At 42.5% G+C, this 14935-nt stretch overlaps 1 protein-coding gene across 1 annotated transcript in view; it reads right to left on the reverse strand.

The window, feature by feature from the left end:
* The window catches only part of CA10 (carbonic anhydrase 10), an 855303-nt gene extending 846700 nt beyond the window's left edge, over nt 1-8603 (reverse strand). Inside the window, exons 1-2 of the mRNA XM_027517027.1 lie at nt 7847-8603; nt 6328-6953 (exon numbers count right to left, since the gene is read on the reverse strand). Of these exons, the coding sequence (XP_027372828.1) occupies nt 6328-6388 (61 nt within the window). The 5' untranslated portion in view covers nt 6389-6953; nt 7847-8603. The remainder of the gene's footprint in view (nt 1-6327; nt 6954-7846) is intronic.
* Nucleotides 8604-14935: the final 6332 nt, after the last annotated feature.

Here is a 14935-nt window from a genome sequence, read left to right on the forward strand (position 1 = left end):
GGAAAATAATTTGTGATTTCATAAAAATAGAGCATGGCTGGACTAAACCCAAAAGCTTTAACCCTGACTTGTCTCTTCCTAAATAAGAGAAAGGTATAAACTAGATCTAGCTTCCTGAGGATGGACCCTCCTTTTAAAGTTGCTCTCCTTGCACAGAGAGGCACAAGGGTGATTTCTACTACTATCATGTGTAAAGTATTATTATTATTAGAATCATATTTCCTAAATGCTCTTCTATCTCAGCCTCATCCATCATACTTCACCGTCTACTTATTGCCCTACTTACGTCTTCACAGTCCCCTGAATTCATCATGTCTTATCTGATTACCCTGTCTTTGCTAATGTTGTTTCCTATGAGGATTCCTCCCCTATCACACTCCTGGTCAATCAATAAAAGTCTTCCAAGTCAACACTTAGGCTTCCTTTAGGACTCACCCCTGATTCCTTTCTGGCACTACTTACTCTCCTTCCTCTCTCTCTCCCAAATCTTAACCAAGTTCAATCCATTGAATCCATGTAAAGATCCAAAAGAGAAAATAAAAATCACCAAGAAATTAAATATATTAGAACACTCCATATTCTCTCAATTCAACAGCTTCCAAAGTGGACTCCTCCCAACTTTTGAGTATCTCCTGAAGTGAATCTTTTTATTCCAATTGAGACATCCTCCACTGCGTATCTTATTCATTCCTATTCATCTCCTTTGGATGATATAGTGCCCTCTAACTTTTCTATCCAAACCTCTAACACCTATTTAATATTCTCTTTTGCCTTCAAGCCTGGCCTTCTCACATAGGCAGCATTTATATACTCCAGCAAATAATTAGGCATTATTCATACTGCTTTATATCACAATACATTTTGTGCATTACAACACTGCTTTCATAAGTATTCTTCATATTTTTTATATCACTCTACATTATATGTGTATATCTCTACTTTTATAACTATATTTTAAGCATAATATGGTAAAGACATAGATACTTTACCTATATGTATAACACAAAGAACATTCAAGAGCACTCTTTGATGTTTCCCTCAACAGTTCTTTGAAATAGGCAAACAAGACAGAACTTCTCATTTCACAAATGAGGAAACAGAGACTCTAAGAGGTTAAGAGAATTGCCCAAAGTCATATAGGTAACTAAGGCAGAGTTTGATTGCAGGGTGGGTCTTCAAACTCCCATATTCTTTATAAAATGGCCTGCTACCATATACATGTATGGGCCTAGATCTCTTCCTGACCTACACCTCAGGCTCAAATACATACTGTCTAGGATGGCAATAAAACTCCCTCTCCCCACCCAACAAAATGTTTTTTGACATTGACAATTCTTCACCCTCCCCCAACACACCAAGGATGTATTACTTAGGAAATCTCTCATGTCACTGCCAAGAGAGTCATATCTATTGTATCTGCCATTTATGGTATCTGTGACTGTAAGACATCACAATGGGAAACTGAATTTAAAGAAAACGTATCACCAAGAAGGTCATCCGATTCTTTATTCTTTATCTTTTTCATATTTGATGGGATTTTCTATTACAAATCATATTGACAGCATATACAGTTTGCCATTTTGGAAGCACTTTAAAATTGAGTCTATATTGAGTTATAATTTACAAGCAAAAAAAAGAAAAATGCTGCTGCTCCCCTGGGAATAAGCACTACATTGCTCCCAGTGATTTCCAAGCCTCATCTCAATATTGGGCTCACACGGATAAAGTGGGTCACACTCATAACTATGTACCAAAGCCCAATGTTACCAGTTTCATTTATATGAGAAAGACAATTAAGAGACATTTCAAGCCAACACCTCACTGAAAGTAGGATTTGTACTCAATATTACAAAATGCACTAGCTAACGTTTGCTTTTGGAGTTTTTGTTTGTTTGCTTGCTTGCTTTTAAACAACCGGTTATGGGATGAAGGCAAATATTCTATTTATTCCTCACAAACCCATGCAAATTTTGCAGGCAAAATTATATTATTGCAAACAATATGTCTAAGGCACTGTGCTAAGTGAAAATCACTGACCATATTATCTTATTTAATCTATATGACAAACATGGGATATGTAGATATATCATGTAGAAAGTATATACTACTATATACATGTAGATATATCATGTAGAAAGTATATACATGTAGATATATACTACTATATACATGTAGTTATATCATGTAGAAAGTATATACTACTATATACATGTAGAAAGAAGTATACTACTATCCCTTTCTACATGTAAGCCATTGATGCGAAACCATTTAACTTTCAGATTAGGAGAAAATGTATGAAATATCATTTCTTTCAGGTATTGCTAATCATGAAACACTGGAGGCAAATGGGCAACAGTTTGTCACTCTGTTTGAATGACAGAGTCACATACAACGCAAACACTATTTTAATTCCAGATCTAGACTGCAATCGCCCTAAAATTCCAGTTCGAAACTCTCTAAGCCTTATCTCCATTTAACACAATTTACTCATTCAATTGGAGATATCAAAATAAAAAAATAACAAAACTTTAAAAGAAATCTTATACCAAAACATAAATGATATACTGAATTTTGACTCAGAACTGAGTGTGAATCCTTCAAGCTGAACTTTTGTGGGCTTTGGTTGCCTCATTTATAAAATCACCCTACACATTTTGATACTAGATGAGTTAAAATATGTGCAATATTGCATAATACATGTGAAAGTATCACATAATTCTAATTACTATTGCAGTTATTATGAATAAACTGACAAGGAACTAAAGTTATATACAGTTATATATAGAAAAGTAGGATGTTCAATACAAATTAAATCAGACAGCTCTCTTTGGACCAGAAAATTCTCTCCTGGTGCTGCTAAGTATTCATTCTTGCTGATCTGAGCTGCATTTGTAAGAAGGAAATAGTGTTCTTGCTAGCAAGAGGAAATATTCTCTCTCTCTCTCTCTTTCTCTCTCATCTCCACAAATCTTGGCCGCCTGACATTTTCAGTAAAATGAGATGTCAGCCAAACATACAGACCCAAGAACTCCCAGATCATGACATTTCCTCACAGACTAGCTATGCTGTCCTGAAGTAACCAAATTTTCTCAAATGGAAGGCACACATGCTATGGTCCCCAGCAGCTAACTAAAGCTGGTTAAGCTAGCTAGCAGACCCCTCAGCCAATTTACTCACTTTCAATTTACTCAGTTTCATTGTAACAAAATGATTAATACAAAGCCATGAAACATACAAACCCAGGTGTCTGTATTTTAAACAATACAGACACATAGACCCAGGGAGAAAATTCCTTTGGGTGTACTTTTAATTTAGGCGGTGGGGTAGGATGAGGGTAGGAAAAAGGAAGTGTTAGCCACCCAGTCAGGTCTGACTCTTTGTGACCCCATGGATGTTAGCTTGCCAAGGTTCTCTGTCCATGGAATTCTTCAAGCAAGAATAACTCATTTGGGTAGCCGTTCCCTTCTCCAGGGGATCTTCTCCACCCAGGGATGGATCAAACCCTCCTGCATTACAGGCATTTTCTTTATCCTCTGAGCCACCAGGGAAACCCCTGAGGGTAGGAACCTTTGGTAAAGGAAACACTAAGTTACAAAATTCCAGAGTCTTCCTGAAAGCCAACTGAAATTCAGTCAATATACTTTCTATAGGCCAAACTTACTTCCAAAATTTCCCTTTTGCAGAATGTTTACACTGCAGACTTTTGCTGGCCTCTTCTACTCTGGTATTGCTCAGTAAGGAAGCCAACCCTACAAATGTAACAAACATAGACTCCTGGTAACTCAGTAACAAATAGTACCCATTTACTAGCAGGGCAATTGATCCAAAGATGGTAGAGAGGTGCTTTTTAAAAAACTGTTTTCAAATTTAAGATTTAGTAGGTTCTATGAATACACGCTTACATTCCTTTCAGTAAAGCTCATTCATGATTAAATTAAGACTGCAAATCACAGAAACAGAAATGATAAGCCCACTAAACCCTCCCTGAGCCAATTATTTAACCTTAGTGCATTACATTCCTCTTAGGGCTGCCAGATGGGAAACAAAGTCTCCCAAACTGTGGCAAATATGAGTCATAAATTATTAATGAGAATTGTGACATACATGGACATCACCGAAGAGCCTCTCTATTCTTCTTATAGAGGGAGGAGGCCACCTTGATTTTAGAGAAAGAATGATCTTTTAAAGTTAAGTTTATGAGTGTGTAAATAATGAGTCCATAATGTTCTATCTCTGCCTAAATGTCTTCATAAAAAGTAAACTAATGCTGATCATAACAAGGCATTCCAGTTAGCCTTAGAAATGCTAACCTAATAGTTAGCAATTTTGCTTATACTTTTATTTTCTCGTTACATAACAATGATAATTTAATAAATACATGTGAAAGGCCACATACTACACAGCAACTATCCTGGGTTGGAAATAGCTTCTATTTATATAATTTAGCTGCTGATACACCAAATCTAGTATAGCTGTGACAAACATTTCACTATGCCTCTTTTGGAAGCTAAGAACAGACCGGACTCGTTCTCAGCTGGTTCTCCTCTGTGCTGGCCCACCCAAATGCAGAGTAGAGGTTAGGGACAAAAGATGGGGAGGTCCAGAGCATTAATGTTAACCTTTTGTAAATCTTAAAGGAACTCAGTTTGTCTGATTTGAAAATCATTTATGATGTGAGGAAAGAGGCAGGAAAAGGCTATTTTATAACAAGTGAAATAACATGGAGAAAAGAGAGAAAACTTCAAAGAGATGTGGAAGAGAAAGATGTAAAATGTGGCCTTGTAAGATGCCACCTAGTCTATCCCTGGACATATGACTGATATAAACCTTTACAGGTCACCTGGGATTTTTTTTCTCATACATGTAGGATGTATAAAAGAGTAGAGGATTGGGAGTGACCCCAGGGCACTTTTGTCTTCTAGGTATACAACATATCTCTAAAGTTTATAGAGGCAAATTTCTAACAACGGTAGCCAAGCCTCAAACAGAATGATTTAAAATAAAAGATCCCTCATTCCTGTCCTGAATAATGATATTTGGAACTGGATCCAGAATAAGGGCAGACAAGGGTTTTTTAACATCCAGAATCAGGTCTGGTTTAAAGGGTGGGGACTGGCTCAGCTAAACAAAGAGGAAACATGTCCCTCCATCCTAATCCTGCTCAAATAGGCCTGCTCACAAAGGTAAGGTTTCTGTTCTCTTCTGTTGACTTCATGGGAAGTTGGCTGAGTCCCCAATTCTGCAGAGGGATGCAGGCAGAGGGGAGTACTGCAAACAGGCTTTACCCTAGGTGTTTAAATGATAAATGTGAAAGAAATGGTGTGGACACTGTCAGTGGGAGGAGGCACTGAACTGAACAGGGAAATACTGCTTAGCCTGGAGCTTTTTCTGGTATCTCTACTACATACCCTCAACTTCCTGCACTGACAAGAACACTATTTGGAAATCAAAATCCTTCCTAACACACACACACACAAACTCGGCCTTATTCATTTCAATATCCTGGCTTCCCACATGCTCCTAAATCCACACATTGGCACCAGTAGCCTGAAGTCTGTAAGTCTGAGCCATTAAGTACATCCTTACCCCTGGAAATTAGGAAAGATCATGATTTAAAGGGGTATTTATGATACTGTGTTGTTCCAGATAGATTTTGCTTTTTTGGGGGGTGGTTCTGATGTATTTGGGGAAGGCATGGAGTATATCTACATCCCTTTGGTCCCTGCTGGTACTCTCCAGTCCCCATACCCTCCTGCAGTCTCCTGCAAGTGCATAGATATTAGAGCAGGGCTCTGCATCTATTTTTACAACCAGGAACCATCTAGTTTGGGAACTTTGAAAGCCAGAAGAAGGCAGCAGGGGTTGCCAAGGCTCAGATTTCCTTGTCACAGTTCTCAACCAGGAGAACAGTTGACAATCAACACCAGTTTGCCTCTTCTTTCTTATCTCTCCACCCCTACAATGTTCCAGGACTCCATACAGATATTACCTCCAACACACACACACACACACACACACACCCACACACACACACCCACACCCACCCCCCTGGGTTTAGAAGCTTTTTAATTCTTAAGGCAGCAAACCCACAAAGCTGAACTCCATACAGATATTACCTCCAACACACACACACACACACACACACACACACACCTGGGTTTAGAAGCTTTTTAATTCTTAAGGCAGCAAACCCACAAAGCTGAAAGGGTCTCTGCCACCATCCCTCTTCCGTCCCACGCCGCAAGGCTACACACAATAAAACCCCATACATTCCAAAGACCACAACATAACCCGGACCCGCCCGTGACTCCAGCACGCGTCCCATACCTGATATGCAGACGATGAAATTGGCTTGAAGAAGAAAAAGCACCTCCCAGACTATTTCCATCCTCTGATTCTCATTCCAAGTGCATCACTCGACGTGAAAACAGGGGGGGAAGGGGAAGCCCCACAAGGAACACACACATGCACACACGCACACTTCCTAGCGAGTGCACACTCGCACTTCCACCGGATAGTCGGCCGGGGACAGTCACCCCAAGATCAATATCGCAGTTTGAACTGTTCCAGCAAATTTCCCCTCGGGCTCGACGGACGTGCGCCCCAGACGTGCTGACACATGACCGATGCCTCGCTGCCCAGGAGGTCTCCTTGCTCACCGGTCTCTGCTCCTTGCACAGGCGGTGGAAATAGCACTAGCAGTGGCGGCAGCAGCCACCCGAACGCACCAGCTCTGGGCTCTTCCTGCAAAAACGAGACCGCGATCCGCCTGGCTCCCCAAGAAGACATAGACGATAGCCCCCCGCCGGGCCGGGCCGTGCAGTTTTAGGTCCCTGGCCGCTCGCAGTTTGCAGGCTAAGCCTCGGCAGTCCGCGACGAGTTGCCCTCGAAGTCCGCCCCCCTCACCGGGGCATGGTCAGAGGGTGGCTGCTCCGCGCCGCGCCGTTCTCCTCCTGCTCCCGGGTGCCAGAGGGACGCAGACACAGCATACAGAGAGACAGAAAGAGAGGCAGGGGTTACTGCCCGAGACTGCCGTCCTCCTGCCGCCTCCGCAGACCCTTCCTGCCGCCCCAGTCTGCGCGCAGCCTGCCGCCTCGGAGCCCGGCTCGAGCGACACTCCAGGGCGTGGAGCAGGGGCCGTGCGGGGTCGGCTCCCCGCTGGCCTCGCGAGCTCACGGGCTTCTCACGGCGCGCGCGCCTGCTGTCCCTCTCCTATTTTTCTGGTCTCCCCAGAACCTCCAGTTCCCTCGCTTCCATGGTCCGCGACTAGTGCCGCCGCTGCCGCCGCCGCCGCGGCGATTTTCCGCAATGCAACTGCAGGGGTCGTTATTTCCTCGTCTACAGATCCCGGCGCCTCCCGATTCCGAAGGGAGGCGGGGGCGGGGAGGCGGGAGAGGGGCTCGGCCAGGTGAGCAATCTCGCCGAGCCCGGGCCCAGCGTCAACCCGGCCGCCCGCCGCTCGGGGCGGAGGCAGGAGGGCGCGGCGGGGAGGCGAGGCCTAACGCGGCCATGAGGACGGGAAGCGGGACGTCGGGCTTCGGGGCAGCACGGCCGCCCAGGCCCAGCGCCGAGCCGCAGCCCCTCACTCTGCCCCGCCCTGGCGGCTGCTGTCACTACAGGATTTGGGGAGAATTTCCCTCTCCTTAAAAAGAACTTTGCGCCAGCGGGTTAGGAGTGGGAGACCCGGACGGACTCATCTTGCGAGTGCTGCGCTGCGCTCCCTCCGCTGTGGAGTATTGGGGATTTTTTTTTTTCTTTGCATAATTCATTCCGTTCCCTCTCTCCTGTCCTTCTCCTGCCCCCTCCTCCTGCCCCCTTTCCGCTCCGGTGCCAGAACAGTACTTACCCCAGAGTTCTCTCTGCAGGCTTCTAGACCAGGTCCTGCAAGTCCCTCACCTCCATCCTCCTGAAACGGGGAAAACCCGTCTTTCCAAGCCCGGGTGCGAGCAGTGGCCACTGCCAAACACGCTTCTGCCTAGCTCCAGGAAGATCCAGGCCTATTGGAAACCCGGGCTCTAGGAGAACGGGCTTCGCTTCTTTTCTTTCGTTTATTCTGTTTTTCTTTCGGAAAGCTCAAGTGCTTTACAGTTTTTTGCTGGGCTTCAGATCACTGCCAGCAATACTCAGCAGCTTCTTCAGATTTTCCCGCACCAACCGCGCGAGCGCGCACACACACAAGCCTAGAGCTCGGCTCCTCTAAGGCCTCGGGGAAGGTGGGGGCGGCCGGAGCGCCAACAGCCACCCAGGCGGAGGCTGTGGCCGGAGCCTCACGCTGTTCCGCAGAAGGTCCCCTCCGCGACCAGGAAAGGGCTTGCTTCCGGTCAACAGCTCGCGGTGTAGATGCAAAGGAGTCGGAAGGAGACCCTGGGCTCGGAACTGTTTCCTTGAGAAGGCTGGCAACGAAAGGAAAAAAAAAAAAAATTTGCAGAGTTGTATTGCCTCTATAGCTGCTATAGAGGTCTGAGAAAACCCCAGACTCACCACTTTGGGAGTGCTGAAGAAAAGGACCGTGAAGGGGAAATCCCTGAAATGATCTCGGATTGCTCTGAGTTCTTGTTCAGATTGCAAATTATGACGTTTGGAAATTTTTCACGAGCGCGGATGGACACACAACAAAGACACGTAACCCACAAGGGTTGTTGTTGTTGTTTGTACTTTTTATTTTGGGGGGTTTAGAAACCATTTCAGTGTGAGGTTTGGGGTTCGGTCTAATAACTGCATAAAGGATGGAGAAGAAGGGAAATGGTTACCATTCATCTGCACAGTAAAGTTAGTGAGTCTTCCAGGCAGTGTGGCTTGTGAGAGTGCGGGATTGGAACCAAAGGAGTTTCAGTGCAGCGTTCCCAGGATTCTTGAACTTACTGTTCGGGAAGAAGTGCAGCCGCCTTTTTGCAGAGTGGCTGTCCGGTGCGGGGTTGGGGTGGAGGGCAGGGAGAGTGAGCAGTGCGAATAGCATGAGCTTTCCCAAAGCCGGGCAGACTTTGGGAGCCACAGCTGCTTAGTTCTGCTGCCTTCAGGGATTCGAAAAAAGAACCACAAGCAGACGACTGCTTTTTAAGACAGACGTGTGACTGAGCTATCTGTTTTCTGAGATGAAGGCCAGGGTCTCCAGGTGGTCAGCATATTAAAAATCTAGGCCCAGATGACGGAAATCCAGGATTCTTATGCAGAGAGCTTAGAGGTTCAGCAGGAAAGACACTGAGATCTCGAAATATTAAAAGAATCGAGATAGTGAGAACTAGTCAGTCATTTTAGGATACATGGGAGAGGGAGGAAGCTCCGCCCAAAAGAGAGTTTTGAAGAGAGAGAGAAAGCTGTTTGTTTGCTAAAGATGAACAGATTCCACCCAGGTAACTTTTGAAACCATAGACAGTGACCTACCTTCTGCACTTGGGAGTAGAATCTGCTTGCCAGCAGGAGAGCTCTCTCTGGAAGCAGAACAGTGCCTGGATTTTTATACCAGGATTCATTTATTAGCTGGGCTTTCAAGGTGGCAGTGGTAAAGAATCCTGCCAATGCAGAAGAAGTGAGAGACTCGGGTTGGATCCCTGGGTGGGGAGGATCCGGTGGAGTAGGAAATGGTAACCCACTCTAGTATTCTTGCCTAGAAAATTCAATGGACAGAGGAGCCTGGTAGGGTACATGGGGTTGCAAAGAGTCAGACAGGACTGAGCACTGAGGGACTGAATACAGCGCACCCATTTGTTTACTAATAAATTATGCAATTATTAACTGAATGCCAGATACGAGTCAAGCACACTGGCAAGTCGTTGGAGTTTTGTTACTAAAAATTCATAACCCTTGTTTTCAAGACGCTTATAAACTATATTACCTTCTACATTTTGCCTTAAAAGGCAATGCCAGTAAAATAATACTTTTCTTTTTTCAGTCTGTATATTCACCTTCAGCCCTATCAAGGAATATTTAATCAGTTCTCTGCCACCAAGTCCTTTTGATTAAAAACCCAAAAAACATCAATTCATAGAATAGTATTTAACTAAAACTAGTAACATGTATGTATCAATTGTTTGCTATGTGGTAGGCATTGCCAAATCCCTTCCATGAATAATCTTATTTAATCATATATATGAGGGAAATACTGTTATTACCTACATTTTACAGATGATAATACAAAGCCCTAGAGTGGTTATTTGTCCAAGGTCTCACAACTACTAATTGACAGTGTAGAGATCAGAGCTAAGCATTTCAGATTCAGATTCTGTGACAGACCATCTCCCTTCACTCTAGAAAATAAAATGGATCATCTTGTCATCTTGAGGAGGTAGAGGCCACAAGAAAAAATTTAAGGCATATTGAAATGTAATGGTAGATTATGCAGTTTAGAACTTAACTTATCTAGAATTGGGAGAAAGAAAAGATCACTGGAAATTGAATAATGAAAGGTGTTTTTGTTTGTTTGTTTGTTTTTTATTGCTGCATCGCACAGCTTTTGGAATCCTAGTTCCTAGTTCCCTGAGCAGGGATTGAACCTGGGCCCTTGGAAATGAAAGTCCCAACCACTGAACTGCCAAAGAATTTCCTCTAAGGCATTTCTAATGAAAGAATGTGAGTGCCTGCTAAGTGCCAACTCAGTTCTTGGCACTTGGAAGACAATAGTGAATTCAAAGTCACTCAAAATTTAGTTTCCGTGTTAGCATTTTCTAGAAGGAAAAAAAACAATATTTTCTTGAGTTACTTCTAGGCTCAACCCATGTTTTCTAAGAAATTTTTCATCTTAATCCACAAAATAACTCAGGAAAAGAGTGTATTAATTTTAAAATATCTGTCTTCACTCTTTACTTGTGTTTATTTTTTAGCCCATGAAACTAACAAAAGAAGTTTAAAAAACACTATGAAGCTAGAAAATATTTATTCTTATCCTTTTTTTTCATATTTTTAATTTTTTTAACTTTTTACAATATTGTGTTGGTTTTTGCTGTAAAACAACATGAATCCCCCATAATTGTCCCATAATTGTCTGTACATCCCCTCCCTCTGGGGCCCCCCAAGCCATCCCTCCAGGTTGTCACAGAGTCCAAGACTGGACTCCCTGTACTACAGAGCAGCTTCTTACCGGCTGTCCATCTTACACTTGTACCCAAGTCTTAATAACTACAAAGAATCTCTCTCCGCTATATCTGTCTTTGTCTTTTTCCTACTTTACAATTCTCTACTACAAATTCAGCACAAAGTATGTTACACATACAATAGAAAGTCTTGGCTGAGTCCAAGTGTGAGAGTCAGTTCCAGTTTTCCCAAAGAAAGGAAGGGACTCTTCCATTCCCTAGAAGAGAACAACATTGAAATTCTTTGGATTATTTTTCCACCTTCTCTTTTACTCAGCCCCACTGAAAAAGGAATGACTCATCTGGTTGATAAAATTTTTTGAGAATTTGACATCCATCACGGCACATTTCTCTGAGGCAGATCCTCTATACATTAGAAGACAAAGCAGATCCATCTCTCTTCCCTACTGCTCTCTTGGTCAACTTATATTCAGGCAAAATAGGTTCACAATCTCACTATGTGTTTCTGGTCTCCATGCCATATTTAACTCAAGAATCATAGTGATTATCTGGGAAGGGAGACAGGGGAATGAAGAGGGACAGGAGGGAGGTGTTACAAAGGAGTAAAAGGAAGCTTTTTAAAAGTAATGGATATATTCAATATCTTAATTGCGTTGATGGCTTATGGATACATACATATGTCAAAAGTTGTCAAATTGTGCACTTTAAACATGTGAAGTTTATTTTATATCAATTATGTCTCAAGGTTATCCATCAAAATAGATCACTAGCTTATGCAAATAGAGGCAGACTATAATCATAAATAGTCAGAAGTGGATATATTTAATAAACTGTGGCCCAACTGGGCTTAGAGAAGCTCAACTTTAGCACACTGTTGCTGATCTATGTGAAATGTTACTCAGATTTTGAGAAGCATCAAAAATTATAGGAGTTATTCTTTGAGCTATTTCAAATCCTAAAAGATGATGCTGTGAAAGTGCTGCACTCAATATACCAGCAAATTTGGAAAACTCAGCAGTGGCCACAGGACTGGAAAAGGTCAGTTTTCATTCCAATCCCAAAGAAATGCAATGCCAAAGAATGCTCAAACTACCGCACAATTGCACTCATCTCACATGCTAATAAAGTAATGCTCAAAATTCTCCAAGCCAGGCTTCAGTAATATGTGAACCGTGAAATTCTAGATGTTCAAGCTGGTTTTAGAAAAGGCAGAGGAACCAGAGATAAAATTGCCAACATCCGCTGGATCATGGAAAAAGCAAGAGAGTTCCGAAAAACATCTATTTCTGCTTTATTGACTATGCCAAAGCCTTTGACTGTGAATCACAATAAACTGTGGAAAATTCTGAAAAAGATGGGACTACCTGACCTGCCTGACCTGAGGCAGGTCAAGAGGCAGACCACCTGACCTCCCTCTTGAGAAATCTGTATGCAGGTCAGGAAGCAACAGTTAGAACTGGACATGGAAGAACATACTGGTTCCAAATAGGAAAAGGAGTACATCAAGGCTGTATATTGTCACCCTGCTTATTTAACTTGTATGCAGAGTACATCATGAGAAATGCCGGACTGGAAGAAACACAAGCTGGAATCAAGATTGCCGGGAGAAATATCAATAACCTCAGATATGCAGATGACACCACCCTTATGGAAGAAAGTGAAGAGGAACTAAAAAGCCTTTTGATGAAGGTGAAAGAGAAGAGTGAAAAGGTTGGCTTAAAGCTCAACATTCAGAAAATAAAGATCATGGCATCCGGTCCCATCACTTCATGGGAAATAGATGGGGAAACTGTGGAAACAGTGTCAGACTATTTTGGGGGGCTCCAAAATCACTACAGATGGTGACTGCAGCCATGAAAATAAAAGACGCTTACTCCTTGGAAGGAAAGTAATGACCAACCTAGATAGCATATTCAAAAGCAGAGACATTACTTTGCCAGCAAAGGTTCGTCTAGTCAAGGTTATGGTTTTTCCTGTGGTCATGTATGGATGTGAGAGTTGGACTGTGAAGAAGGCTGAGCGCCAAAGAATTGATACTTTTGAACTGTGGCGTTGGAGAAGACTCTTGAGAGTCCCTTGGACTGCAAGGAGATCCAACCAGTCCATTCTGAAGGAGATCAGCCCTGGGATTTCTTTGGAAGGAATGATGCTGAAGCTGAAACTCCAGTACTTTGGCCACCTCATGTGAAGAGTTGACTCATTGGAAAAGACTCTGATGCTGGGAGGGATTGGGGGCAGGAGGAGAAGGGGCCAACAGAGGATGAGATGGCTGGATGGCATCACTGAGTCGATGGATGTGAACTCCAGGAGTTGGTGATGGACAGGGAGACCTGGCGTGCTGCAATTCATGGGATCCCAAAGAGTAGGACAGGACTGAGTGACTGAACTGAACTGACTGTTTCTTTAATTTGGAAGTTATCACTCAAAGAAGTAGCTCTGATGTTGTCTCTGTATCTTTATATATTTTATCAGTATTGGACTATTAAGTTACAATGTAACTACCTTCTTGGGGACATATGATAAGCTTCCCTATTATTAGATAGGGAGAGTTTCCTTGAAGTTTGTGAAAATTGTCCAGTCAGTCATTCCTGGAGAGAGGCAATTCTTGGGGCAAAAATTAAAACTTGGAAGATGAGCTTTTAGTGTGGAGCCAAGCAAAAATACTTCCATCTCTCTGAGTTAGGATGAGAGACAAAGGAGTCTGTATATTCAGGAGCATGCTTAATGGTGATGGCTGGATTCTGCCACTTGGATGTGGGCTATGAGCTAGGCAGGGAGGAAGCCTTATAGTACAGCAGGAACATACCCCAAGGGAAACCAGTAAAATCGGCATGTAATTCTGTAATTTGAGAGCAATCATATATAGTAACCACTTAAAAAGTATCTTTGAATGTTCTTCTTTTCTACTGTGTCTTCAGATGACTATTGATAAACACTATAACACTGTGAGAAAATTTGTGTACCAACACTTAGGCTACAATGATAAGGGGTCTTGCAGCAGATCAAAAGCTAATGTAGAGGTGGTAGCAGAAGGAAACACATGGTTGTACACCAAACTGCAGAGTGTGATGGAAAGTGACACAGCAGGTAAACCATAGGTGAAACTGAGAACTATACTAAAGAAAGGATCAGATGAAGACTCAGATGATGACATGGATTGTGAGCACTGATATCCTCAGGAGTTAGTAGGTGGGAGAGAAGAACCTCAAAAGCAATCTACAATTGTACAATTCAGCATGCAAGCTGAGGCCACCAAGCAGTGTCTTAGTTTCCTGTTGCTTCTGTGATAGATTATTACACATCGAGTGGCTTAAAATGACAGAAATTTTTAATCTTTCAGTTCTGGAGGCCAGAATTCTGAAATAAGCCTGAAGTGTAGCTTTGTTTCTGGAGTCTCAAGGTGAGAATTCATTCCTTGCCTTTTTCAGTTTCTAAGAGGTTGTCCTCATTCCTTTGCTCATGGCTCACATTCAGCACTGCCTTCTCTTCAACCTCTGCTTCAATCATCATATCTTCTTTTACTCCCTGATTCCCTGCCCCCCTTTTTTTTAAATAAAGATCCTTGTGATTACATTGAGTTCCCTGGATAATCCAGGATAATCTCTTCCCTCTCAAAATCTTTAAATTAAACACATTGCAGAATTCCCTTTGCCACAGAAGGTAAGATATTTACAAATTCTAGGGATTAAGATGTTGACATATTTTTGAAATAGGACATGTCTTTTGTTTTTTAAATCTATTTTAAATTAACTACACTTACAGAAATACACTCATATTGGTTAATAGAATGCAGTTTTACTTATCCTATACAATTTAAACCAAAAAAGGTGGTACATGGTTTACTTTTAAAAAGAAAGAAAAAGGACTGGCAATCTGGTTTATTTTATCTATTACAATATATATTAAAG

The sequence above is a fragment of the Bos indicus x Bos taurus genome, chromosome 19, assembly GCF_003369695.1.
Source record: "Bos indicus x Bos taurus breed Angus x Brahman F1 hybrid chromosome 19, Bos_hybrid_MaternalHap_v2.0, whole genome shotgun sequence".
Taxonomy (NCBI): Eukaryota; Metazoa; Chordata; class Mammalia; order Artiodactyla; family Bovidae; genus Bos; species Bos indicus x Bos taurus.